Source organism: Bos indicus x Bos taurus, chromosome 10 (genome assembly GCF_003369695.1).
Source record: "Bos indicus x Bos taurus breed Angus x Brahman F1 hybrid chromosome 10, Bos_hybrid_MaternalHap_v2.0, whole genome shotgun sequence".
NCBI lineage: Eukaryota > Metazoa > Chordata > Mammalia > Artiodactyla > Bovidae > Bos > Bos indicus x Bos taurus.
Window position 1 is genome coordinate 74506577 of NC_040085.1, and position 25421 is coordinate 74531997.

The 25421-nt window shown below is 50.4% G+C and overlaps 1 protein-coding gene across 5 annotated transcripts in view; it reads right to left on the reverse strand.

The window, feature by feature from the left end:
- The window catches only part of ACTN1 (actinin alpha 1), a 98050-nt gene that overhangs the window by 24341 nt on the left and 48288 nt on the right, over positions 1 to 25421 (reverse strand). For all 5 annotated transcript variants that reach the window (XR_003512815.1, XM_027552252.1, XM_027552254.1 and 2 more), the window contains exons 2-7: positions 19045 to 19159; positions 14674 to 14793; positions 6470 to 6556; positions 4552 to 4639; positions 3961 to 4039; positions 328 to 409 (exon numbers count right to left, since the gene is read on the reverse strand). Coding sequence is in view for 4 of the 5 variants with exons in the window: in XM_027552252.1 (XP_027408053.1) it covers positions 328 to 409; positions 3961 to 4039; positions 4552 to 4639; positions 6470 to 6556; positions 14674 to 14793; positions 19045 to 19159 (571 nt within the window). In the remaining variant the exon portion in view is untranslated. The remainder of the gene's footprint in view (positions 1 to 327; positions 410 to 3960; positions 4040 to 4551; positions 4640 to 6469; positions 6557 to 14673; positions 14794 to 19044; positions 19160 to 25421) is intronic.

The following is a 25421-nucleotide window of genomic DNA, read 5'->3' on the forward strand; positions in this document are numbered from 1 at the left end:
GCACATGTAAATAAACCTTTTTCTCTCCCCTAAACAACAAAGGACCACTGTGCTCCACCCCAACACCCAGCACCCCAACTCCAAGACCAAGATACGCATCACCCTCGGGCAGCCCTTTTCAGCACCAGCTACCACCTCCCCCTCCAAATCTCAAGGTATCTGTCTATCTGTGGAATCCCTGAGAGACTAGTGATCCCCAGGCTCCCCAGAAGAGATCCCAGGAACCAGGCCTTCTCCCGTCTGGCCTCAGAGTGCCAAGGCCCAGCCCCTTGGCCGCTGCATGCAGCTGGGAGAAAAGCCGAAGGCTCAGAGGGAAGGGCCTCTCACCTTCCGCATCCAACATCTTGGGAATGTCCAGGTACTTCTCTGCTACATCGAAAGCTGTGTTCAAGTTTGTCAGTGGGTCATCCTAGGGGAGAAGAAGAAGAGGCGGGTGAGAAGCACAAGAAGTTTCTGGATGCCCCCACTGCATGATCATCAAGACTCGGGGGCAAGCGGGTACTGCTGTGGCCCCTCCCTGGTTCAGTCCTCAGGGGCCAGCTCTGGGTATAGAAGTCTGGCCTCATGGCCAGGATCTGCTAGCTGGGGGACTTAAATGCCATCTTTCCTCTTCAAGTTGCAGTTTCTTTGTCAAAGAAATAGAGTGAAGAATACAAGCCTGCAGCCCAAGAAAGAATTGCTAAGAAATGCAAGCTGAGACAGGGGCACTGGCCTGGGAACCATCAGTCTTGACTTCTGGTTTCAGCTCTGCCACCAGCCAGCTGGACTGGCAAACAACTTAACCTCAGTCTCCCCATCTGTTACTCAAAAGTTGGACTAGGAGCTCTCAAGCCCCTTTGGTGCTCACATTCCATGAAATTTGGGGACTCCTTCAAATAGCCACAGTCTTCTGACTACATTCTGGCTTCTGCTACCTTCTCAAGAAAACTTATCGGGGACTGGTGAGGAGGTGGAAAAATCACAACCCTTGTGCACTGTTTGGTGGGATTGTAAAATGGTACAGCTGCTATGGAAAAACAGTATGGAAGTTCCTGAAAAAGTTAAACATGGAACTATATGACATAGCAATTCCACTTCTGGGTCTATATCCCAAAGAACTGAAAACAGGGACTCAAATAATTGTATATCCACGTTCATAACAGCATTATACATGATAGCCAAAAGGTGGAAATAACACAAACGTTCATGGACAGATAGACAGACACAGGATACTATTCTGCGGAAAAAAGAGAAGAGATCCTGAAACATGCTACAACATAGATGAACCATGAAAACATTAAGCAAAGGGAAATAAGCCAGACTCAAAGAACAAATATTATATGATGCCACTTATACAGGTACCTACTCCTAAATTCCTAGATACAGAAAGCAGAACGGTGGTCTGCCAGGAGCTGGCAGAAGCAGGAGTGGAGAGTGATGGTGTGATGGCTTCAGAATTTCAATTTTGCAAGATGAAGCATTCTGGAGATGGACGGTGGTGGTGTGAATATACTTAATATCACCGAACTGTACACTTAAAAATGCTTCAAGTGGTACTTGAAAAAAAAAATTGTGGAGTATAATTGCTTTACAATGTTGTCTTAGTTTCTGCTATACAACAAAGTGAACCAGCTGTATGTATACAAATATCCCCTCCCTCTCACCCCTCTAAAAGTGGTACTTTTCATATTATGTACATTTGACCAAATTGAAAAATAAAATTTAATGTGGAAAAAGAGCCACAACTTAGTAGAGAGTTCCTGGCTGGACCTCCCACTCTCTTCTTGGTTCCTAAGCCTAACCTAAAGCAAACTGGCTTTGTCAGCCTGCAACTCAGCTTCTGCATCTGCTAAGGTGAGAATCAAAGGGGACAAAAGGATACATCCATTCATTTGGGACACTTTCAGGAAGAAATTGCTCAAAATAGAGAAGGTGGAGTCCTTCTGGGAAAGCTTCTGACAGTTTCCAGAATGATAAAAACCACTGCCAAGAGGCAGTGGTCATATCCGTCCAAGGCCTTAGGCCATCCTCAGGCCCCGGGTGCGCACGTCCCTACCCTGCCAGATTCCCAGGCACCACCAGGCCCCCATGCCCACCGAAGGAAGTGCTCCCTGGTCAGAGCCCTTGGCTCCCCGCTGTTCCCAAGCTCCAGAGGCTCTGGCAACCTCTGGGCTTTCTGGTAAGAGCCCACGGTTCAGTGGGAACAGGTCTGTGCTAGGATTCTAGTATCGCTATTGCTACTGTATTGAAGAGAAGAGACAGACACAGAGAAACACAGAGAAATGAGCCGGGAGAAATGAAAAGACATGGAGAGGGCAGAGGGTGGGGAGAGAGCTGGCCGGGGATGAGACAAAGGCCCCTGGACTCTCCCTCCCCGAATGGCTGAGGCTCCTGGAGTCAGGGCGGGGGTGTGTGGGGTGAGACTGAAGAGCCACAGTCAGCACAGGCCCCGCTTTACACAGGGTTGGGCACAGCTGTGCATCAACTGGGTGCTGCCTCCCTAGCCCCCCACGCAGGGACCCAGGCACACACACTCCCGTCACCACGGTGCATCCGCTGACCGGCTGGGAGGACTGTGATGATGACGCCTTTAAAAAAGTCTCCATCTCCAGGATTCCCCCACGTCGGCCCCTGTTTGGTTTGGCCGCACACTTTTCAGCTGGGGCGGTGGGGAGTGGGGTGGTGGTGGTGGGTTCTCAAATTGCTTTTTTTCTTTGCAAAGTGGCTGAATTAGAGGGCTGGGATTCCCCATCCCCCGAGAGGTAAGCCGGCCCCCGTCCACATATACCTGGACACAGCTATCACAGGGCCAGTCAGCGGGCTCCCCTCCTTCGGCAGGTGGTGAGCCCCTCCAGAAAGGCAGGGGCCCAGCCTCAAGCTTCAGGCCCAACTTAGGATTTCTGGAGAGTGTGGGAAACTCCACCAGACTCTTTTCTCCCCTCACAAATCCTTTTCGGCAGCCCCCTCCTACACACACATCCCCTCAAACAGAGGGTCTGATGCCACAGAGCAGCTCCTCTACCTGCAACATCAAGCCTGGCATGGCCACGGTGGGGGACTTGGCTGAAAACCAAGATCTCCAAGTACTGAGGTCAAGGAGACAAAAACCAGAACAGTCATTCCTAGAAGCCTTTTTTGTCAAGAGATCCAAGCACCGACAGGGGACATTCCAACCTGAGCTCCAGACCGTCTACTGGGGTGGGGTGGGGAGGGCACCAAGGGTGGTCTCTCCCAGGATGCCTGCTCCACGAGGCCTCTTGTGCCGGGATGGGCTGAGAGGGAGGGCAGTGAGTCCAGTCAGAGTGTCCTGGACGGCCCTCTCCAAGGTCAGGCCAGTGTCCTTTAACCAGCCCGGACGCTAAGAACCACCATGAAGCTAGACACACAGCTCCCACCTCCCGGTCTGCTCCTCAACACAGACGCTCAAGAAAATCCCCCAGCAGCTTCACGCCAAAAGCGCAAATGAAATCAAGCGGCAACAAAATCCCCTCCAACTTTCGACCAGGAGGGAAAGCAGATCCCTGGCGGGGACCTGCCCAGGACTGCGCAGCACGTCTCAGACAAGGCTGGGATACACATCTCTAAGGACGTGAGAATCTAAAATTAGGAAAGTAAGGCACGCACCTTGGGAAACCCAGAAAACCAGAACGGGGAAATGCCACTGAGGATCTCAGAACGGGGAAATGCCACTGAGGATCTCAGCATCCTAACAGAATTTCTGTGGCGCTTTTGATGCCTTTCCTGGCAGGTTGGGCATGTTGGCAAGCATATACACACTCAAGGAGCCCTGATGTAAGGTGTTTTCCTCTTACTTCCAGAGGGGCCGTCTCCTAGGCTAGTCTAAGACTGACACGCTCTCACACTGGGCTGTGGGCTCTCAGAGCAGGTGGCCCAGTCCCGCCCTTCCCCCCCCGACCCCAGGGGGACCAGCTGGGTGGGAGCTGGCGGGGACAGGTGGGAGGGTCAGGCGAGCACACAAACCTTCCGCAGCTTCCCATAGTCGATCAGCTCGGGCCGGTGTCGGTGGATCAAGGCACAGAAGCCGAGGCCGTCCTTCCAGCTGCCCAGGGGAGAGGTGGTGGGGGGTGGCCAGAGGGTGAGTGGAGCCAAGCACTCAGGGCAAAGTGCCAAGCAGGGATCTCATTTTTTCCAGAGATGAACCCACAACCCCTCGGAGCAGGAGTTGGGAGAACAGAGTGGGAAGGAGCCTGCTTGCTGCCACAATCCCAGGCACCGGGTTAAGGCTCCATGGGGTTTGGTGAGTTGTCACGTCCCACCCAAGCCTCCCACCAAGGTCTGGGGCCCTTGTCTGCTCTGTTTCAGAGCCCCAGGCTAGAACTCTCCGGACACTCTCCTGAGGGGGCTCCAAGAGCTTCAACCCAAGATGTATCAGGCAGCAGCCAGAACAGAGTGGGCCTCGAAGGGCAACACTCCCTTTCCAGAAAAGCGACTCCTTCCCCAAGGCTCTGTGTTCTGTTCCAGAGCAGAGACTGACCCAGCCCAGGAGCCCCAGGGGTCCTTGGGGGAAGCAGCCTGGCTTCTGCAAGAGCCCCTCAGCCCCCTGCCACGCACCTTATGTGGAAGTTCTGGATGTTGACATTCTTGTAAGGGGCTGTCTTTCTCTGACACCACAAGAGAAGCCCTTCCTTCGCTGAAGTCTCTGTGGGGAAGGGGATGATGGGCAGAGAGGTCAGAGTCTGGCTTGTGGAAGGAGGGTGTGGGCTCCTGAAGGACCCCTGTGACCACAGGGTCCTTCACACGGGGGTCCACACAGAGACTCCTAGATTTCAACCCTGCTGCTTCTAGGCCATTAAATCTATTTCCTGGACAAAGTTTGAGACGTTATTTGAGACACAGAAGTAAGCCAGGTATCATTTCAGAACTGGCCACCTGATACATTAAAATAATGAGAAAATGGCCTTTCAAACTTTCAGACTCTCTCCCCCTCACTCCCTTTTATGCAAAGAAATAGCAACAACACAAAATTAAGTCGGCAACCTCTGTCGGGCAGCCACTTTGGGGAGGAAGGGTTGACTGGTCTGTGAAATCTGAAATCTAGGACTCTTCAGACAGGGAGGGCCCGTGTGCCCTGTGGATTGCACACAGTCATGTAAGAAGAAAGCATTAGGACTCCCAGTCACATTTACTGTTCATCTAAAAAGAAAAAACAAGGTCTCCTCATATTTAATGCATGGATCGACACTGCTGCTGTGTGTAAAGCAGACAGGTGTCAGTAAGTAGGGCAGGTATCTGAGGGGGCCCCAGAAGCTTCCGGCCCGGGAGGGCCGCAAACCACACTGCCCCCATGTGTTCACATCTGTGAATAGCAGCTCGCGGTACTCAGTGAAGTGGGTTTCAGTTCACAAAATGGACTTTAAAATGACGCTCAACAATTCCTGCAAAGATAATATAGTAATTCAAGCACAAGAAAATGATAAAAATCTTCAAAGCTAATGCTTCCGCTTTTAGTTCAAGCTCTTTTCAGCAAGATAAAAACAACTATTTACTCAGAGCTGACAAGAAGTCTACCCAAAAGAATAAACTCATCAAGAAAGCTATTTGAAAACCAGATTTGTATCTATTATCACGAACAAGAACCCTAAGCAACTACTGTGGGTATCTATTTAGTCACTTCAGCCCTAATAACCAGGTATCTATAAACCAAACTTAAGACCTTCACATTGCTGTATCACTGTCAAACCAAGATTCCCATAACAAAGCAATTTAATCCACACTGTCCTCATTAAAAATTAATTTCTAGGCCATTAAAATGAATTTTAAAAAATACTTTAAAAATACCTCCATCTCATCTTTTAAAAATCTGGTTTGATGTGTTTGTATAGCAATGGTGGTGGTGGTGGTTTAGGCGCTAAGTCACGTTTGACTCTTGCGACCGCATGGACTGTACCCTGGCAGGCTCCGCTGTACTCGAGAATTTACCCAGGCAAGAATACCAGATTGGGTTGCTATTTCCTTCTCCAGGATATAGAAATACATGAATATAATTTGCTGAAAAATAAATACACACCTATCAGACATAAAGGTCAAAAACTGCGGGAGTGTGAAACCAAAAGTTTAGAGAGACCACGGCCCCAGACCATGGTGGCCCCTTGCGGACGTGCAAGGTGGCCACCAGAGGGTGCTATGGGAGCAAAGTGGAGGCCCTATCTCTCTCATGGCTCTCTCCTGACTGCTATTCCCCTACTCTGGGATTTGACAACCCCAGAGCAGTGGTTCCAGTACACTTCCCCACAGCCATCTCGGGCTTTCTCAAAGTGAGGAGGCCAACGCAACTCTAGGGGCCAGCACTCCAGTTTTTACTTGTCTGTAGACTAGGAGAGAGCGAGGATGCCATCGATAGACAAGCGGCCCAGGATGCAGCTTGCGATGAAGGACCTCTTGCCCCATGGATCAGGGAGGAAGATGTGATGGTGAAGGCATGGGAGAGGTGGAAGCCTGGGGACAGCATGGAGCAGAGCAGAAGACCTACCTTCCACAGAGATGTCCTGGATGGCAAAGCGGAGGATGATGGTCCAGATCATGCCCAGGGTCATTTTCACATTCCCATCCACGATTTCTACAGAAACAGCAGCAGGACACGTTAGGATGGGTCTCAGCAGGGACAAAGGTCACATTTCCTGAGTGCTCACATCACTCTGTGCACCACTTAGGAAGTCAAAGGCCACACATTCCACTTCTAGAGGGAAGTCAAAAAGTCAGCACAATCATATATCGCAGGTGCCAGGAGGGAAGTCTATTTGGGGGTGTCCTGGGGGACCAGGAGAGTGTGGTCAGTTCAACTGGGTACAACAGGAAAGGCAACAGAGAAGGGGGCATCTTGAACCTGGGCAGTGTCCACAAGCCTAACAGAGAAGAGGGAAAGGACTTCTACGCCATCGCAAATGTCCTGGCACCTCCAGAGCGGAGGACCTCTGGGCAAGCACAGCTCTCACAACAGCCACCCACCCACCCACCTGGGAAGTCAGTGCAGGCAACAGAAATTAACCAACCTGACAAAGGTTTACAAACTGCTACTAGAAGGATCCACTAACTCACAAATCAAGTTCATGATACCATAACTTGGTATTTTTTCATAAAAAAACAAACAGCAGCTTCAAAATCAAAATTAAGAGATACCCCACTAAATTCAATCTAAGCAGCACCTTCTAGGTTTTTATTTTAATGCTATAAATTCTATGAAGTTTTTTTTTTGCCCCAGGCTTAGAGGCAGGACATACAAAGATAAATAAGCCCTGTCTTTAAGGATCCTAAAAGATGTAGTCATTTACAGGCTTGGAGACTGAGCAGATAACAGACAGACTCCTTACCTTTCCTGCTCCCAGGCCAGGAGACAGTAACCTGGCCCTGTGGTGAGCTACTCTCAGTTAAGACTCTCACATCGAAAGAGTATCTCATTTTTCCCTCCTGACAACAGTAGATTTGGGGGACACCCAACAAGACCATGAGAAGAGACAATGGCCAAGGACCCCTGATCCCCTGAGCCAACATCCACTTGGGTTTGCTTCCCACAAACCTTTTAAACAAAGAGTGGATTCCTGTAAGGAAATTAATTCTAATACCTCATCCCCTTCCACAAAAGAGAGGGCAAAACTGCGTGTTGCTCTGTGACTGGCAAGGTGCAGGCACTGGGCAGTGAGGCCTGGCCCACAGCTGCTTCGGGGGGCAGTGTGGGGGTAAAGTTGCTGAGCCTGCACCAGCGTTCTCAGCAAAGGAAGAACAGTGGCCCCTTTGGGCATGGGACAGGATGTGATTCTTCCTGCTAAGAGGGGGGCTGAAATGTCCCTCCCAGAACTCTAGGCATCACCAGAGCAATGACCCAAGTCTGAGAAACTCGGTTAGAGAGACAGGGAGCTACAGCAGCATACAACCATCCTCCTCAACAACTGAGACAGCTGCACACACTCTGCAGAGCATGCTGAGGGGGAAGTGGAGTCAATCAGTCAAGAATCAGTTCCTAAAAGTTTAATATTTTTTATTTTATTTTTTGGCCACATCTCATGGAATGCACGGAGAAGGCGATGGCACCCCACTCCAGTACTCTTGCCTAGAAAATCCCATGGACGAGAGGAGCCTGCTAGGCTGCAGTCCATGGGGTCGCTAACAGTCGGACACGACTGAGAACTTCACTTTCACTTTTCACTTTCATGCACTAGAGAAGGAAATGGCAACCCACTCCAGTGTTCTTGGCTGGAGAATCCCAGGGACGGGGGAGCCTGGTGGGCTGCCGTCTACGGGGTCGCACAGAGTCGGACACGACTGAATCGACTTAGCAGCAGCAGCAGCAGCATGGAATGCAGGATCTTAGTTCCCCAGTCAGGGCTCCCTGCAGTGGAAGCATGGGGTCTTAACCACGGGACTGCTGGGAAAGCCCCTCCTAAAGGTTTGCTATGCTTAAAATGCTCTTTCACTTGTGACTCCCAACAGTATTGCATCTGTAACATTCAAAGTGCTTATATAAATTGATAAGATAAAAAAGTTTAAATTCATAATACAGGAGTCGGCAAAGAACATGAACAGACACTTCACAAAACACGAAATACAAACCACCATCTTACAAGAATGTCAAACCCACTTGTAATTAGAGATATACCATTTTCCCAGCTATTAAATGAACAAAGTTAAAAACAAGCAAATACACATAATGATGGTAATGATCTATCGTTAGATTGACAGATCTATCAATCTAACGATAGACAGCCGTGTGGCTCTCACCCTGTGGCTAGAAGTATAAATTAGTTTTAAAGAAACACCTTTTGGGGAAATAATTTGTCAACAGGGAGCAAGGCATCTTGAAGTTGCTCAACTTTTTGAGAGTAAAATTCTCTCTCCAGCCCCAGTCAGCCAGTGGTGTGAAATGTAGATTAAGGCTGGCGTATAAAGGCACCTGCTGCCAGGTTACTTATCATGACCCCACCCTGGAAACCCTGTGAAGGTACAAAATACAAGGTGTGACCAAGTGCAGCCCAGACCCTGCCACTCCCTCTGCTCAAGACGTCCAGGGCGTCCCACCCCACTCAGAGCAGCGGCTGCTGGGGCCTCCGGGACCCCTGTCCCCCTCCCCCTGAAGTCCCACGGCCTCCCTGTTGCTCCCCTCTCCCAGGATATCCCTCACCTCCCTCCTGCCTCCACTCGCCCTGCATCTTCTCACTAAGCCCTTCCTGGATCTCCCTCTTTACTCTCCTGCAACTGATACACGTATTTTCTTTCTCGCTCTTCCAGAACATAAGCTCCCTGAGGACAAAGATGTTTTCGTTTTCCAGCACTGCTTGGAGCCCAGCACTGTGCCTGGCACAGAAACAGCCCTCCATCAACGTCTGCTAAACGAACGAATGAATGGAGGACACCAACCACAGACGCCTGAACGGGCAGAGAACACAACAGCACTCAGGCTCCTCGAGGACTGGATGCAGATCTGGAACAGAGCACACTTGTGCTCAACAAACAGATAATTAACACAGCCATTAAAAATCATAATTACAATTTTTTGATGATTTGGAAAAAATCTTTGTAATTACAGAAGACAAAAATCAGGTATTAAATTGTATGGACACCATCTCAAATCAAGGAGAAATTTTTTTTAACATCAAGAAAAAGCTCCAGGTGGTAATGCCTTTCTAGGGAGTCGAGGCTGCAATGCCACTCCCTCTTGACCTGGGGGCGGAGGGGTGTGTGTGTGTACCCACCCACCCCCATCTGTTGTTCAGTCGCTCAGTCGTGTCCGACTCTTTGTGACCCCATAGACTGCAGCTAGCCAGGCTTCCCTGTCCTTCACCATCTCCCGGAGCTTGCTCAAACTCATGTCCATTGAGTCAGTGATGCCATCCAACCATCTCGTCCTCTGTCATCCCCCTTCTCCTCCTGCCTTCAGTTTTTGCCAGCATAAAGGCTAAATAACCCAGCCTCCTGTTGGCCTTGAGCTCAGAGTCCTCCCAATACCAAGGAAGACAAGACAGCTTCCTCTTTAGGTCTTGCCAACTTACTTCTTTTCTCTTCCAGAAATACCCAACCCCTGAGGAGTTTGCTTACTGAATTTTCAACGCCTACCAAGGAAGCAGTTGCATGCCAGAAAACAAAGGAGCCGAGTACAGGCAAAGAGAGCGATTTGTTTTCATCCCCGTGTCCACCTGAGCCCCCCTCACCCTCAAAAACCCTCCCCAGAATGGATCCTTTCACTAGGCAGCTCTATGTTTGGAGTAAGTTTGTCCATCTCACAGGTGTCTTTATGGCTGATACACTGAGTCCAAAAGGGGGGTGCCATGGCTGTAACCGGGCCCCTGGGGGAAACCCATGATGACAGATTAACAAATGTCTGCTGTGGGTGTGGGAAGATGCCATTCCTAAACCACGGCTACCTATGAAGCTGTTCGTATCCTGCTTTTACTCAGAACCTGCCTCTCTCTTGGCCCCACTCCAGGCAGGCAGTATTCAGACGGTGGAATCAATGATGCTGAAGAAACTCCATGTGGTAGAAAACTAGACCCTCCACCCTGGGGGGTCACCACTGCCCAGACCAGTGGCCACCATCCAACCTAAGGACAGACACTAAATCATCAAGCCCACTCCCAGGCTCTGGCACCCAAAGCTATCAGGCTTTCCCTGCCTCTGGATTTTAAAATGAAAATTCCTTCTCAGGTGCTCTCATCTGGTTAAATCCCAACCACTCACCCAGGTCAAGTCTCAATCCCATGAAGTCTAGACATTCTAGAACCAAGTATCACACAAGAAATGGATCTATTCTAACCTCTCCTGTGGCATGGATGCTCCTTGCCTCCGACCTCCACCTGAACATCTTTGGGTGTTCACTTTGAACACCTGATGCTTTTCCCAGAGCACTCACTCCATCCCCTAAGGTTCTGTATGTTTTCCACAGTCTGCCTACCCACAGGATCTCCCTTCCAGGCCTGGTGCTTCCCACCAGGGTCAGCCGGAGTCAAGACCTTGTCCCACGTGATCATCCTTCAAAGGTCTGGGATCTTTCACTGGGGCCCCAATCTGGTCCCCAAGGCTCCCCTGCCAGGATAAATGGCAACGTCTCCTCCCACCCCAACCCCAGGAGAGCTCCTTCTGGGTGATCCATTCCACTGTCTTTGATAGTCTACAGCAGCAAACTTCATTTCATTAAAATAAACAAAACCCTTTCTGGGCCTCATCCGGTTTCCTGGCTCAGCAGCGGGCCGTCCTGGCATGATCTTGGTGCTCGACCTCTTTCTTTTTAGTCGCAGTATAGTTGATTTACAATGTGTTAATTTCAGGTGTACAGCAAAGCGATTCAGTTATACATAGAGACATTCATTCTTTTCCAGATTCTTTTCCCATATAGGTTACTATTAATGCATTGGCTTAAAATGGGAGAGAGGATTTCAAAGAGGGAAGCCTTGGCCTAAAGGTAGCAGGAAGGCTTGGAATGTCTCATTTTAAAAGCAGCTTTAGAAATCTTTCAAGAAGCAACGTCTGTGTTAAGGGAACTAGAAAACTCCAGCCAGCTAGGTTAAGTGACCTCCTGGGAGAACAGAGGTGGTGGTTAGAGTTTATGCCCCTGTCTGGCTGTGCTCCTTACCCCTCTGTTGAGACCACACAGCTAGTGTGACCCGCCACTTCACAGCTGAGGAAAATCAGACGTGAAGGTTCTGTCCTAGACCCCTGCAGAGAGGCAGCAGTGCCCTGGTGATTGGAGAGGTTTAGACTTCAGCTCTGGAGTCCAAACCCCCAGGGTTGAATCTGTGTTCTGCCAAATGGAAGCCACCTGGCCCAGAGCCTGTGGCCAACACACTGCACACTTCCATTCGAGCAGCTCCTCTGAGCCTTCGTTTCCTAGACTGTAAAATATGGCTGGTGATACTACAAGCCTGTCAAAGCATTCTGTCCTGTCTGGCCAGCCACAGATCTGGACCTCAGCAAGTGCTATTCTTGCCCATCTTCTCCTTTCTTCCTTCCCTTTGGTATTCAGTGACACACACACACACACGGGCTTCCCTGGTGGTTCAGATGGTAAAGAATCTGCCTGCGATGCAGCAACTAACACTACTACCATATATACGTGTGTGTGTGCATGCGCACACGCTAAGTCGCTTCAGTTGTGTCTGACTCTTTGCGACCCCATGGACTATAGCCCACCGGGCTCCTCTGTCCATGGGATTCTCCAGGCAAGAATACTGGAGCGGGAAGCCATTCCCTTCTCCAGAGGATCTTCCAGACCCAGGGATCAAATCCAGTCTCTTATGTCTCCTGCATTGGCAGGCAGGTTCTTTAGCACCACCTGGGACTCTCTCTCTCTCTCTATATATATACACACATATATATATTATGGTAGTTGTTACATTCTCCTTGCTAAAAGTCTGGATTTCTGGCTTCTTTCGAAAAATTCAGAACATCTGGCAACACTGGATATGTATTCCCACTCAGCAACAATTGGTTAGATCTACACAGCAGCTGCCCCGCTTAGAAGAACGTGTTTTTCCCACTTCTCCCCACTCCCCACTCATCCCTACTGTCTCCGGCCCACCTCACACATCCTCCACTTCCCTGCCCCAGGGAGCATCTGAGCTTGTAGCAGACTACCAGAGTGGTGATTTCTTTGGCTTCCCATCCCTGCTTAGCTGAAACTTTTTCTGCCAAGTCTTGATTCCTCCCTAAGAGAACAAACAATTCTTTTCTTCTTTGGTACCTTGCTGTACACAAGCCCTTCAAACATTTACTGAGCACTGACTGTGGGCAGCATGCCATTGGGAGCTGGGGCCACAAGGATGTAGGAGACATGATCTCTACCTCACAGCTCAGGGGGTGGGACACAAAAGGCACCACCCACAATGACCTCAAGGACTAGCCTGAGTCCCTGATAAGGCAAGGGTCAGCAAGCTTTTCCCGTAAAGGGCCTGATAGGAAATATTTTCAGCTTTGCAGGGATATGGTCTCTGAGACAGTTATTCAATTCTGCCTGCAGCAGGAAAGCAGCCAATAATATGTAAACAAACGGGTGTGGCCGTGTTCCAATATTTACAAAAGCCCGGGTCCGCCAGGTTTGACCCCATGGACTATAGTTTGCCAGCTCCTGTGCTCAAGTTTCTCAGTTTGAGTTTGCTATATCAAACCCCTCAATTTTCAGAAAAAAGGAGGAGGACTTTCAGATCATCAACCAGAGAAAAAGATCAGCTGCTATGGATTTACTCGGAGAAGGCAATGGCACCCCACTCCAGTACTCTTGCCTGGAAAATCCCATGGACACAGGAGCCTGGTAGGCTGCAGTCCATGGGGTCACTAAGAGTCAGACACAACTGAGCGACTTCACTTTCACTTTCCACTTTCGTGCATTGGAGAAGGAAATGGCAACCCACTCCAGTGTTCTTGCCTGGAGAATCCCAGGACGGGAGAGCATGGTGGGCTGCCGTCTATGGGGTCGCACAGAGTCGGACACGAATGAAGCGACTTAGCAGCAGCAGCATGGATTTACTGGAACAACACCCCGCACCCTCTGTAAGGAAAGGCCACCCTCTGGGGCATTTCTCTAGTGTCACTCTGACCTGGATTTGAGTTCCGGCTTTACCACTTGCTGAAGACGGGACTTTGGACAAGTTAATCTTCATTAGGCACATGTTTTCTTTTTGTAAAATGGGGATAACAATTCGAGCCATCTCACAGGGCTATGGCGAGGATGAAATAAGATCCCTGGTACAAAAGGCTTTAGCACAGTGCCTGCTGCAGAGCAAGTGATCAGTAATCACAGTCCAGGTTATATCTACAATGAATGAATGAATGAATGGAGACTGTACTACTCACCTTTTAGTCTCTGGCACCACAGAGGTGCCCAATCCACTGATGAATCCGTGGGACACAGTCCTCATGGGGCCTGGTTATGGTACTTTATTCTAATCACCTTGACCCTCTCCAAGTCCTTCAGAACCGCACACAAGAAACTGTGCCACCTCCTTCTAACCATTAAGAACATGCTAATAATGGTTTAAACTGAACTTTAAACAATTTTTAAAGATTGAAGTATAGCTGATTGACAAGCTGGTGTTAGTTTCAGGTGTATAAACAAATTTTTTTTCTTAAGTAAAAGGGAAAAAATTCAAGAAGCTGCTCTGCAGGGAAATGTTACTAAGAATATTCCTGGGACTTCCCTGGCAGTCCAGCAGTTAAGACTCTATGCTTCCAATGCAGGGGACACGGGTTCGATCCCTGGTCTGGGAACTAAGATCTCTCATGTCTCGCAGTGTGGCCAAAAAAAGAAACCTAAAGCCTTCTGGACACCCATCCTGCAGGGGCTCCCGGTATGCACCAATGTCCACACATTCTCCCCAGGCTGCAGAACTCTGTGCTTGGGACAGGGGAGCACAGCCAGGCCTGCAGAAGGGGGATGTGGCATTCCACACATGTGGATCCCATGGATCCGACAGTGCTGGGCTTCAGCGGGGGGTGGGGGGTTAAAGGGGTGGGGGGGTTGGGGTCACGGTCACCAAGGTACAGAGACTAGACGTAAAGTGATGTTTTTACATGAAGGATCCACTGGCTAGCCAGGTGCTGGGAGCCCTACTTCCAAATGCGCCCATGGATGTGTGGGTCTAGGAGTCAGGCTAGAAAAGGCCAAGAGAACCAAGAGGTGGGGGCAGAAAATCCAGCTGGATGCAGAGGGGTGGGATGGGGGTGGGGGGCAGCCAGGGGGCAGGCCCTACTCACCTTCAGCTCCTATGGACACCAGCTTGACCCCCTTGCTGGCTATGAAGTCCAGGGCCTTGTTGACATTGGAGATCTTGTGCACCCTCATTTTGCCTCTCTCGGGCTTGGCCAAACGTTCACCTGAACAGATGGAGAGGGAGGAATGGGAAGTGAAACACTGTTCTCCTACTTCTCAGCTCTAACTGCTTGCAGCCACTCAACAAGTCTGTACTAAGCCCTGAGTATATGTCAAAGGACTTGGCTGTGTGCTAGGAATACAGGGGTGAACAAAACAGCTCGCTGCCTTCATGGACTTACGGTCCAGGGGGACAGACAGACCTTCAACATACATCAACATACACAAATGAACAAAAAGCCAAAAAGGAGAAATGCTTAAAACAAATGCTTTAAAAGAGACTGCAGAGGAGGAGGGCAGGTAGGAGGGTGAAAGAGTTGTGAGGTGGGCAGGGGAGGCCTCTTAGTGGGAGGCCAACAGACCCAGACTGCAGGGAACAGCGATCAAGGCAGAAGGAACAGCATCTGCAAAGGCCGATCCGGGGGAGGGTGTGGGTCATGCTAGGGTATTTGGGGAAAGCTCCCTGTGTGTTGCCCACAGAGCCCCTCTCTCATTTGAGAACCACAGCTCTTATCCGTTTACTGCTGCCCAGGGGCACTCTCAGCTCAGCTCCAAGTCAACCCTCCACCCTCACTCAGCGGCCATTTCCCTGACCCCTGCTTCCCACACAGAGCTTCTGCTGTTCAGTGTTTACGGTCAGGAGCTTCAGGGAAGCAGGGGGTGATGAGCTGGTTCTCCAAATACCCTGCTCAGAGCACAGGAAGGAGGTGTCCAAGGATCCCCTGAAGCCATTTGAAAAATGTATACATGCAACGTGTGCCCAGACCTGGGGAAGGGGCGCACAGCTTTCAGTCTCTGAGAGGTCTGAGAACCACCATCCTCGAACTCAGGACGTCACACCCAGCACAGGCTCCACAGCGGCCCCCTCTCCACCCCACTTCTGAGCACATCAACAGCCTGGCTGAGAGATCCCAAGGGGCATGGTGGCCCTGATGTTGGCCATGCTCATCCTGTCAAGAGCAGCACTTCTCCAGGGAGCCCCCTCCCCAGAGCCCCCACCCGACTTCCACAGAACAGACTTCCTGCTACAGATGTCACTTGGCCTGGCAGCATCCAGCGAAGCCCAGCTGGGTTTTTATTATTAAATCAAGACTTCCCATGTGTGGCTTTCCCAAGGCTGTGGCCACAGCCCACCCTCTCTGGGAAGGTATCCTACTGCCCCCCTGGGCAGATGAGACGCCCCAGGGCTCCCTTCCAATAGGTGGGATGGAGCCAGTACCTTGTGGCCCTCCCCCCACACCCCACCGCGCCCCACGAGGGCTGCTCCCACTAGAGCCCCAGCCTTTAGGTCCTGCTAAGCCTGAGCTCGCCAGCCTAACTGCCAGCTACATCCACTGGCTGGAACAGGCTCCTCCAAGACAAGGGAGGTAGCCAAGTCCTGAGACTTCGGTCCACACAAAATCACCTGGAGAACCTGCTGACGGTAGGCGTCTGGCCCCCTCCCCCTTCCTCCTGAGTTTCTGACTTTGGAGGTCTGGGAACCCACATGTGGCTAAGTAGTCCTGCTGATTCTGCTGGGTGGTCCAGGGACCACACTCAGAGGACCTCTACAGACAGCAGAGGTCCCCTTGCAGAGGGGGGGACCCCCCCTTCCTTTTCCTGCCATCCTAACCATCTCCAGAGACACTCAGGGAGGAAAAGGCATCGTCTCAATGACTCAGTCTCTCCCCACCCCAGGAAACAGAAGAGCCGCCTCACAGATGTGCACAGGCCTGTTCAGTGCAAGCACCTGGTGGGTATTCAGAAAGCCCAGCTGGGCGGTCGGTCACTCTATATTTGCTGAGCATCCCTACCTGCCCAGTATATAGATCTGAGCACCTGGGACATGGACGAGTTTGTCCCTGCCCTCCGGGGCCAGGTGTGCAGTGGGGAGAAAACACACGAGCCAAGAACAATCCTGCTGTGTGGCAAATGACGTGCTAGAGGGATCAACAGCGTGTTCCAGGAGCCCAGAGGAGGGCAGGCACCCAAAGCAGGAACAGAAGGGGTGATGGTCAAGGAAGCCTTCCCGGAGGAGATGCCTAAACCGAGTTTTTAAAAATGAAAAAGAACAATGCCAGATGTGCTTAAACTAAGAAATGTTGGAGGAAGAGGTAATAAGGACACTCTAAAAGGCATTTCGAGTTCTGTAACAACCTAGAGGAGTGGGATGGGGAGGGAGATGGGAGGAACGTTCAAGAGGGAGGGGACATATGTGTGCCTATGGCTGATTCATGTTAACGCTTGGCAGAAACCAATTCAGTTCTGTAAACCAATTATCCTTCAATTGAAAAAATACATTTAAAACTTAAAAAAATAAATAAAAGGCAGTTAGAGGAAAACATATGGCAGTTCCTGAAAAAATTCAACACAGAATTACCCTAGGATCCAACAATTCCACTTCTGGGTACATCCCAAGAGAAGTGGAAGCAGAGACTTACACAGTATCTGTATATCCATGTTCTTTGCAGTATTACTCACAATATCCACAATGTGGAAACGACTCAAGTGTGAATGACAGATGACTGAATAAACAAATGTGGAACATATGTACACAATGGAATATTGTCTGGTCTTAAAAAGGAAGGAGATTCTGGTACATGCTACTTTATGGAGGAAACATGAGCACCTTATGCTAAATGAAATAAGCCAGTCACAAAAGGACAAATACTACAGGGTTGCACTAATATGAGAAGCCTAGAACAGCCAAGTTCACAGAGATAGAATGTAGAATGGTGGTGGGCAGGGGCTGGGGGGAGAAGGAGATGGCAAGTTGGCATTTAATGATGGCATGGCATCTCGGTGGGGAATGATGAAAAAGCCTGGAGATGAGTACTGGTGATGACGGTAGCACAATAATGTGAATGCACTCAATGCCTCTGTGCACGTTTAAAAACGGCCCAAACGGTAAATTTTAAGTTACGTATATTTGAACACACACACCCCCTACCCCCACCTGCAGTGGAAATATTTTAAAGCACCGAGGGGCAGAGAAGCCAGCCAGAGTTTGTGCAAAAGCACCGAAAACAAAGAGCAGGGGGACACACACGTTGGGGGGGGGGGGGGCTGCATGTCTTCCTGTGGCAGAGAGTCTGACACCTTTTGGGGAACAGTTAGTCAAAAACAAAGCAAGTGCCAGCTCATGAAGGATTCTGCTAGCTATGTTAAGGAATGTGAGCTGCAGGTACAAAGCCCCAGGGAGGCACTGAAAAGTTTCAAGCAGGGAACAGTGCAACCACATTTGGGCTATTAGATGGACCCTCTGGCTACGTGTGGGTGATGGGGGCCAGTGAGAAGGGGGGAGCTGGGAGGAGGGGTCAAAGGCCTCTGGACATCATCTAGGAGAAAGCTGATGCAGGCACAATATCTGTGTAGCAGAGGTCAAAGAAGGAGAACAGAAGAAGAAAACAGAATGAATGAAACTTAAATGCCAAAGAAGAGCTATCTAAGATTCCTGAATGAGGCTTAGAAGAACAAGATGAAGACTGAAGGAGGAAAAAGAGGTTTGCAAGGGCCAGGTGTGGTACACAGTATTGAAGCCTGGGGCACAAATGGGTGGAGATGCCCAGTGCAACTCAGGATTTAAGCCTGAATTGGAGCCTCCAAGAAGGCTGGACTGACCCTAGTCTAGGACTCACTGGCGTCAAGATGGAAGATAAAGTGAAGAAAGCAGCTTAGATTGACCAGTGTGTAAGCCAAGGCTAGAATCTCAAGGACCTCCAACCCTTAAGGGATGGTGGAGGAAAGGTATTTATAAGAAAGTGGAGACAGGCATTGGAGAGAGGAGCTGTCCCTCCAGATATCTGGACATCCAAATCCCAAACTGGGGACTGGATAAGGAACTAGGATCACCTTGATATAGGTGGACAGGCAGCAGAGGAGCCAGCATTTGGAGACAGTCAGATGTGGTTGCTTTCCTGACCAAAGAATTTTAGCCTTGGAGGAGAAGAGACCCCAGAGACCAACCTTCAGACCGCTCTGTATGCAAATGAGGATGCTGAGGCAGAAAGGCAGTGACTTGTCCAAGGACACACAGAGGGTCAGCAGCAGAGCCAAGCCCATACTCAGTCTCAGGGTCTGAAATCACACGCTATCTCCCACTTTTTCAAAAGCTCCAAAGCTAGCCCCAACCAAAGATGGAGCAGAAGCAGAGGTGTCGGGGCAGCATTTCCAAAGGGGCAGAGCCCAGTGGGCAATGTCTGATCCTACACCCTGGTGACCCTGCCCGTCTGGCATCACCTTTGCCCCGGCACTCCCAAGACCATGGTCCAGCTCACCTGAGATGACCTCCAGCAGTAGCATCAGCTTCAGGCCGTCCCGGAAGTCCTCCTCGATGTTCTCGATCTGTGTTCCTGCCTTCCGGAGGTGGGAGTTGCACCATGCTGTAAACGTCTGCAGGAAGGAAAGACGAGCAAGTGGTCAGGCTCTCCCACAAGCCGCAAGGTCTCTGAGGCTCTCACAAGGGCCTCACTGTGTCCCCAGGACCCTGTTGCCTCATGTCATTTTTCTGGCTGTTTTGTGCAAGGTGCCGAGTGGGCTGGTGTTGTCATCCTTGTTGGTTAAGATATCTGACGGGGTCAAAGAGGGCAAGAAAGAGCCCTCAGTAGAGCCCATAAAACCTCTCAGCATCATTTCCCCACACAATCTCCTTTACTCATCGCAGGGCAATAGCTGAGGGGTCGCCCTGCAGGGCCAGCAGCACAGGTGGGCACAGTGGGATGGACAAAGGAACACCCTCCTTTTAAAGTCCACCCTCCCGACCTTCTTCCAAAACCATTATCCCCACCTACATTTAGAAGTGGTATGATTCTGTTCTTACTAGTTTACCTCTTAGGTTTTAAAGCTTAGTATCGATCTTCACAGTTACAAGGTGGAGTATCCCAGAGGTAAAATATTAAGCCTCATTAACACCTTAGGGTAAATAAATTTATTAAATCCTTGCCCACTTGGCAGCTAGCTAATGGAGAGCACTAATCAGGTTTACTGGGGACAGAGTTCAGAGGAATAGTGTCTGGATAAGCAGAGAGAAAGGTAAGTACCCCATGGTGTATGTGTGTATCCTGGGGGTGGGAGGTGGAGGCACCTTAAACTGCACAAGTATGAGCAAGAATTTTAAAAAGGGACTGTAAGGAGACTAAATGAAAGATCATCATCACTGTAATTTTCTAATCTGTGGGGAGAGAAAAGCAACCTTGAAGCTTCTGTATTCTGTCTTAAGCAGATGACCGGGCAGGTCACCAACCAAGCTGTCCCAGGCCAAAAGCACCTCCTGGTGGCTCACTCAAGGAAGAGGGTGGCTCAACAAAGACGAGAAATAAAAAGTGTGCGCTTCAATTTCACTCGCCCATCCAAACAAAACCTGGGCAAGTGCCTCTCCCCAGCTCACAAACAGAGAGAAGAGCTTTCCTGCTTTAGATCCAAACTACTCTTTGGTGACTCAAGACTTCTCTGCACCAAATGGTAATCTCAGTTACATAGGGACTCAAGAGCCAACATCCAGTCACCCCCAGCAGGGCCAGCCAGGTCTCTCCCCACTCACGCCGCCAAGTGGCAATGCTGAGAGTGAGCTATTCATCAAAACAGCAGCATCCACGCTAGAAATCCTCCTCCTCTTTGGAAGGGTCACCAGACTCATGACCCCCACCACCACTTCCTCTTGGGAAACTCCAAAGTGAAGTGGCAAAAATGGGCAGGAGGAGGGCAGGATGCCACACCAGTGAGCACTGGGGAGAAGAAAGGCTTGAGCAGGTTTATGAGCAAGAGTTGAAGAGCCTGGAGCAAGAAGCGGAGACAGCAGTCACACAAGGAGGGGAAAGGAGGCTGTGTTACAACATTCCGCCAACATTTATTTATGGCTCTGCTAGGTCTTCGCTGCTGTGCATGGGCATTCTCCAGTTGTGATGAGCAGGGGCTACTCCCTAGCTGAGGGGCGTGGGCTTCTCACTGCCAGCTCTAGGGCACACAGGCTTCAGTAGTTGCAGCAAGCGGGCTCAGGAGCTGTGGCACATGAGGCATGTGAGATCTTCTGAGACCAGGGACCGAACCCAGGTCTCCTGCACTGGCAGGCGGATTCTTATCCACTGGACCACGAGGAAAGTCCAGGCCTCGTTCTTAAATCACATTTCACTAGGCACTTAGCAACACAGGATACTCTTTTTCTCTCCCTGCAAACACATCTCCACTCTACAGGCAAGCCCACTCCCATGATAGGCAAGAGGGATGTGTGGGCTGTCCCAAAGTTTGATGAACCCGACATATAGACTGAAGGTGGGCAGGGGATGCACACTGACTCCTCAGCCTGGAGTGTCCTCTACATCAGGCTCGGCCAACTCACACTCTAAGACTGGGCTAAGAGATCACCTCCTCCAGAAAGCCTTCAGAGTAGCCACCCACCACATGGGGTGATGTGTCAGCCCCTGACACCCTGCATCTCCTCCATCATTGCTCTAATCCCACTGCAAGGTGGCTGCTGGTCAGCTTCACACCTGGACTCAAGTGTTCACCCTAGAGTCTCAGCGCACAGAGTCACAGATGCAGCACTGAGCAAAGTAACAAAAATCCTTGCCCTGTGCGACAGACACTCGGTGGATGTAAAAATGAGACAACTGAGTGAGTGAAGGAGCAAGTGAGGAACCGATACAAAGTGCGAGGATCCAGGAAGATGCAACCGCACCTCAAAGGTGTCAGGGCGAGGGACTGACAGCTCTCTGAGGCCCCAGGAAGCCTCTGGCCCAGAGGAAGGAAGATACAGCAGGGCAGGAAAGAGTGGTTACAGGACGTTCCTGGCGGTCCAGCGGCTAAGATTCCACACTCCCGATGCGGGGGCCCCAGGTTCAATCCCTGGTCAGGGAACTAGATCCCACATGCTGCAATGGAGATCAAAGATCCTGCAACTAAGACTTAGCAAAGCCAAATAAATAATTTTAATAAAGGGGAAAAAAAAAAAAGTATTCACTGGGTCCCCTTCCTCTCGTGCTGACACTGCAAACCTAGCTGGGGATGAGAAGCTATTTAGTTTTTCTTTTCATTTTGCTGTAAATTTTTTGATGCAAAAAAACATTAAAGAATTTTTAAATCTTTACAATAAGTATAATTTTGTTTGTGGTTCCTTGTTCTCTCCCAGATGCCATGTGTCCATATATACAAAGGATGTCACCACACTCTACGTTGACGAGGGCGGGTCATTTACCACCACCTTGCATTTCCACAGTACCTTCCCCTCATCTCCCTCCCAGGCCCACCTTCAGCTTCTGCCTGGGGTTTTCTGCCGACTTGGCAGGAAGTGGATCACCCCGGCAGCTCAGATGGAGTTTCAGGTCCAGTGGTGCTGGGGTCCTGGTGGGAATTGCCAGCACCCTCACAGTTAGGGGGACCATGAAATCTCACTGTTTACCACACAGTCGTGGAGAGGGGATGGGGTGAGAGGCAGGAGGAAGAGATAAAAAGATACCGCTTTTGCAAGAGGAAAAGTGCTGTTGAAAGCAGCCAGCCCCATTTCCTGGAGAAGCCAGTCCCAGAGCCCTGGAGGCTGAGACGCACCTGTGTTTGCCCAGACTCCCTCCCACAAAGGCCTGCCTCGGAGGCCGCGGGGGGCCACACGTGGCTAAGACCCCAAGGCCTCGTCCTGACCCCAACAGGGTGACTACCAGGAAGGGGTCTCTGAGCGCCTCCCCAGCAAGCAGCGCCCAGCTCGAAGCTCGGGCCACAGAGGAAACAGAAACTCAGTGATCAAAAACATGCACTTGGGGGAACCAGATATGGTTTAGCACTCAGGTCCACTCTTCACCAGCCACGTGAGGTGCAGGCTCGCCTGCAAACCTCAGGTACAGGTCCCTTAGCCGCAAAATGGGGGTAGCGTCGGCACTTTATAAATATCAGGCGGATTAACTGGAAAACATCTACAAAGTGCTTGCCACTTAGAACATGCTCAATAAATGATTAGAGGAAGGAGAAAACTAGCTCTTCCACAACCTCCCCAGGGACGGGCCTCGGAGGACTCAGCCCTGTGTGCTCCCAGCCCACACTCTCCTCCCTCCTCCAGCCACCCAGCTCGGGTTCCATCCATGCAAGCAATGCACCGTGTCCCCAAGATGACCAACCTTGTGTCTGAGAACTTTTATTGAACTGGCCCCGATGTGTTATGGGAAGAGGGCTAAAAGTGCGCTGTGGGGGCAGAAAGCCTATGACTTTGACCGTGGCCTTGTGGATCCCCAGCAGAGGAGGCTGACAGGGCCCCGGGAGAGGAGACAACAGAGTCAGGAGTGAGGTCCTCCCTGCACACCGCACAGACACCCTCCTCTGGCGTGGGCAGGCCCTGGTCCTGAAGCCCCAGCTCTCAAATTATGACTGAGGGAGGCACCCGCCCCTGGACAGGAGGAAAAGCCACCAGCCACAGGGGACACCCATGCTAGAGATCCTGGCCCCATGGCCTCCAGCCCAGATGCCCCGGTGTGGCAGGCAGGGCTGCCGTAGTAGGGTTACAATCCATCCTGACTTCAAATAAAGGCAGATGGCATCTTGCTGCCTCACTCCCAACCAGCCCCTGCCCCATCCGAGCTTCCCCTTGCTCCAGGAGGTCTTTCAGGGGGTCCATGCTTTGTCTCGGACAAAGGAGATAGGAGCTGATAGACTTTACCGGGACCTGCTTTGCTGTAGAATGAGCTTGGGTGTGCAGACAGCTCAGGTCTTAGGGAAAGAGCCTGGGCTCCATGGTGGAAGGGCAGCCAGAGCTACAGTGGGGCTCACTCCCTTCTTATCCTTCACCCACCTCAAGCCCCACTGCACAGCCTCAGAGGACATTAGACAGAGAGGGAGGGGCTGGCAGAGGACCCCAACTGCTGCTCAGCTTCTCACTGACCTGGAAGCATCTGCCCACGTGTAATCTGGCATGAAGGTGATTTTAGGAAACAAAGAGGGTAACTATCCAGCACTGTAGTTCAAGGCTGTAAATGGTCCTGGCCCGGCTCCTATGGGGGGTCGGGGAGTATGGGACACAGGAGCTGGTCAAGGTCCATGGAGATGATGGAGAGAGAAGCATCTCTGTCTACATTCTCTGCTGGGTCTCACAATCCTGCTTTCACACGAGATCCTCTAAGGGCTTTCCCTTACATCTTTAACAAGTATCCTGTCCATATATCTCCTTTTGTTGCAGCTGAGGGGATGGGGTGGGGCCGAGTCATGTGGCTGGTGGGATTTTAGTTCCTCGATTAGGGATCAAACCCAGGCCCCTGGCAATGAAAGCACTGAGTCCTAACCACTGCATTGCCAGGACATTCCCTACATTTCCTTAAAATAAGGCAAATGGCTTTCGAGAACATGCTTTCCCTACTTCCCAGCTCAGATGCACTCAGTTCAGTTCAGTTGCTCAGTGGTGTCCGACTCTTTGCAACCCCATGAATCGCAGCACGCCAGGCCTCCCTGTCCATCACCAACTCCCGGAGTTCACTCAGACTCACGTCCATCGAGTCAGTGATGCCATCCAGCCATCTCATCCTCTGTCGTCCCCTTCTCCTCCTGCCCCCAATCCCTCCCAGCAGATGCACTAGCATGTGACTTTAGCCCCACAGGCCTTTTTGAGCCTCAGTTTTCACATCTGTAAATGGGGAACAATAGCATCTACCAGACAGGACTGCAATGAAGATTAAACAATACAGAGTATCTACCACACACACAAAAAAGAATCAGGAAAAGCTAATATTAACATACTAAGTTGTTAATTTTTATTAATTATGATAACATAATATTAATACTAATGTGGTTTGAAATATATTAAGTATGACGTAGTAGTCACTACCATCATTACTGACTAAATTTTAGATTCTAAAAGGTGTCTGAATAATCACAGCCAGCTGGGATCTGGGGTACAGAGGATTACCCCGTAAGCATGAGTCAGGGGCTGAGCTTTTGAAGTCAAGCGGTATTTAGGGTCGTGACCTTGGTGGGAGGAGGGAAACACAATGAGCAAAACACAAGATGCCGAGCACAGGAAGGTCACAGGACTTGCTTAAGATCCACAGAGGGGACCCCTGGAGGGACTCCGCGCTTTCACTGCTGAGGGCATGGGATCAATCTCTGGTTGGGAAACTAAGATCCCATAAGCCACACAGTGCGGCCAAAAAAAATTTTTTTTTAACTGAAAATAAAAATCACTTCACAGAGCAGGAATCCAAGAGAGGGGAAGGATTCGATTACTCTGAAGAAGACAAGGTAAACCCCAGCTCATCCATTTCTAGCCACGTGATAACCTCAGGCAAGCGACTCAAGTGGCTCTGCCTCAAGGCGCTTGTCTGTAAAATGGAGTAATGACAGTACGGGATTAGTGGAGAATTTCCTGAGAAACACTGAAAAGAAGGTCTGTAACACAGGGGCTGCTCCGTAATTACCTCTCATTACTGTTACCACAATAATTAGAGATAATTATTACAAGTTCATGCTATTCAACACATGCCATCAAAGAACGTTAGAGCTGGAAGACATGCTTGGCACATCAGAGCCAAACCCTCACTTTACAACTGGGGCACGTGGACCAGAGAGGGTGAGTGATTTTTCCTAAGCCACACAGCTGGGGTATGTTCACAACCTGGCCTCCTGAGTCCCAGCCCCACATGCTTTCTGCTCCACCACGACCATGGGGACTTCAGGTGTGGGTGGGGTG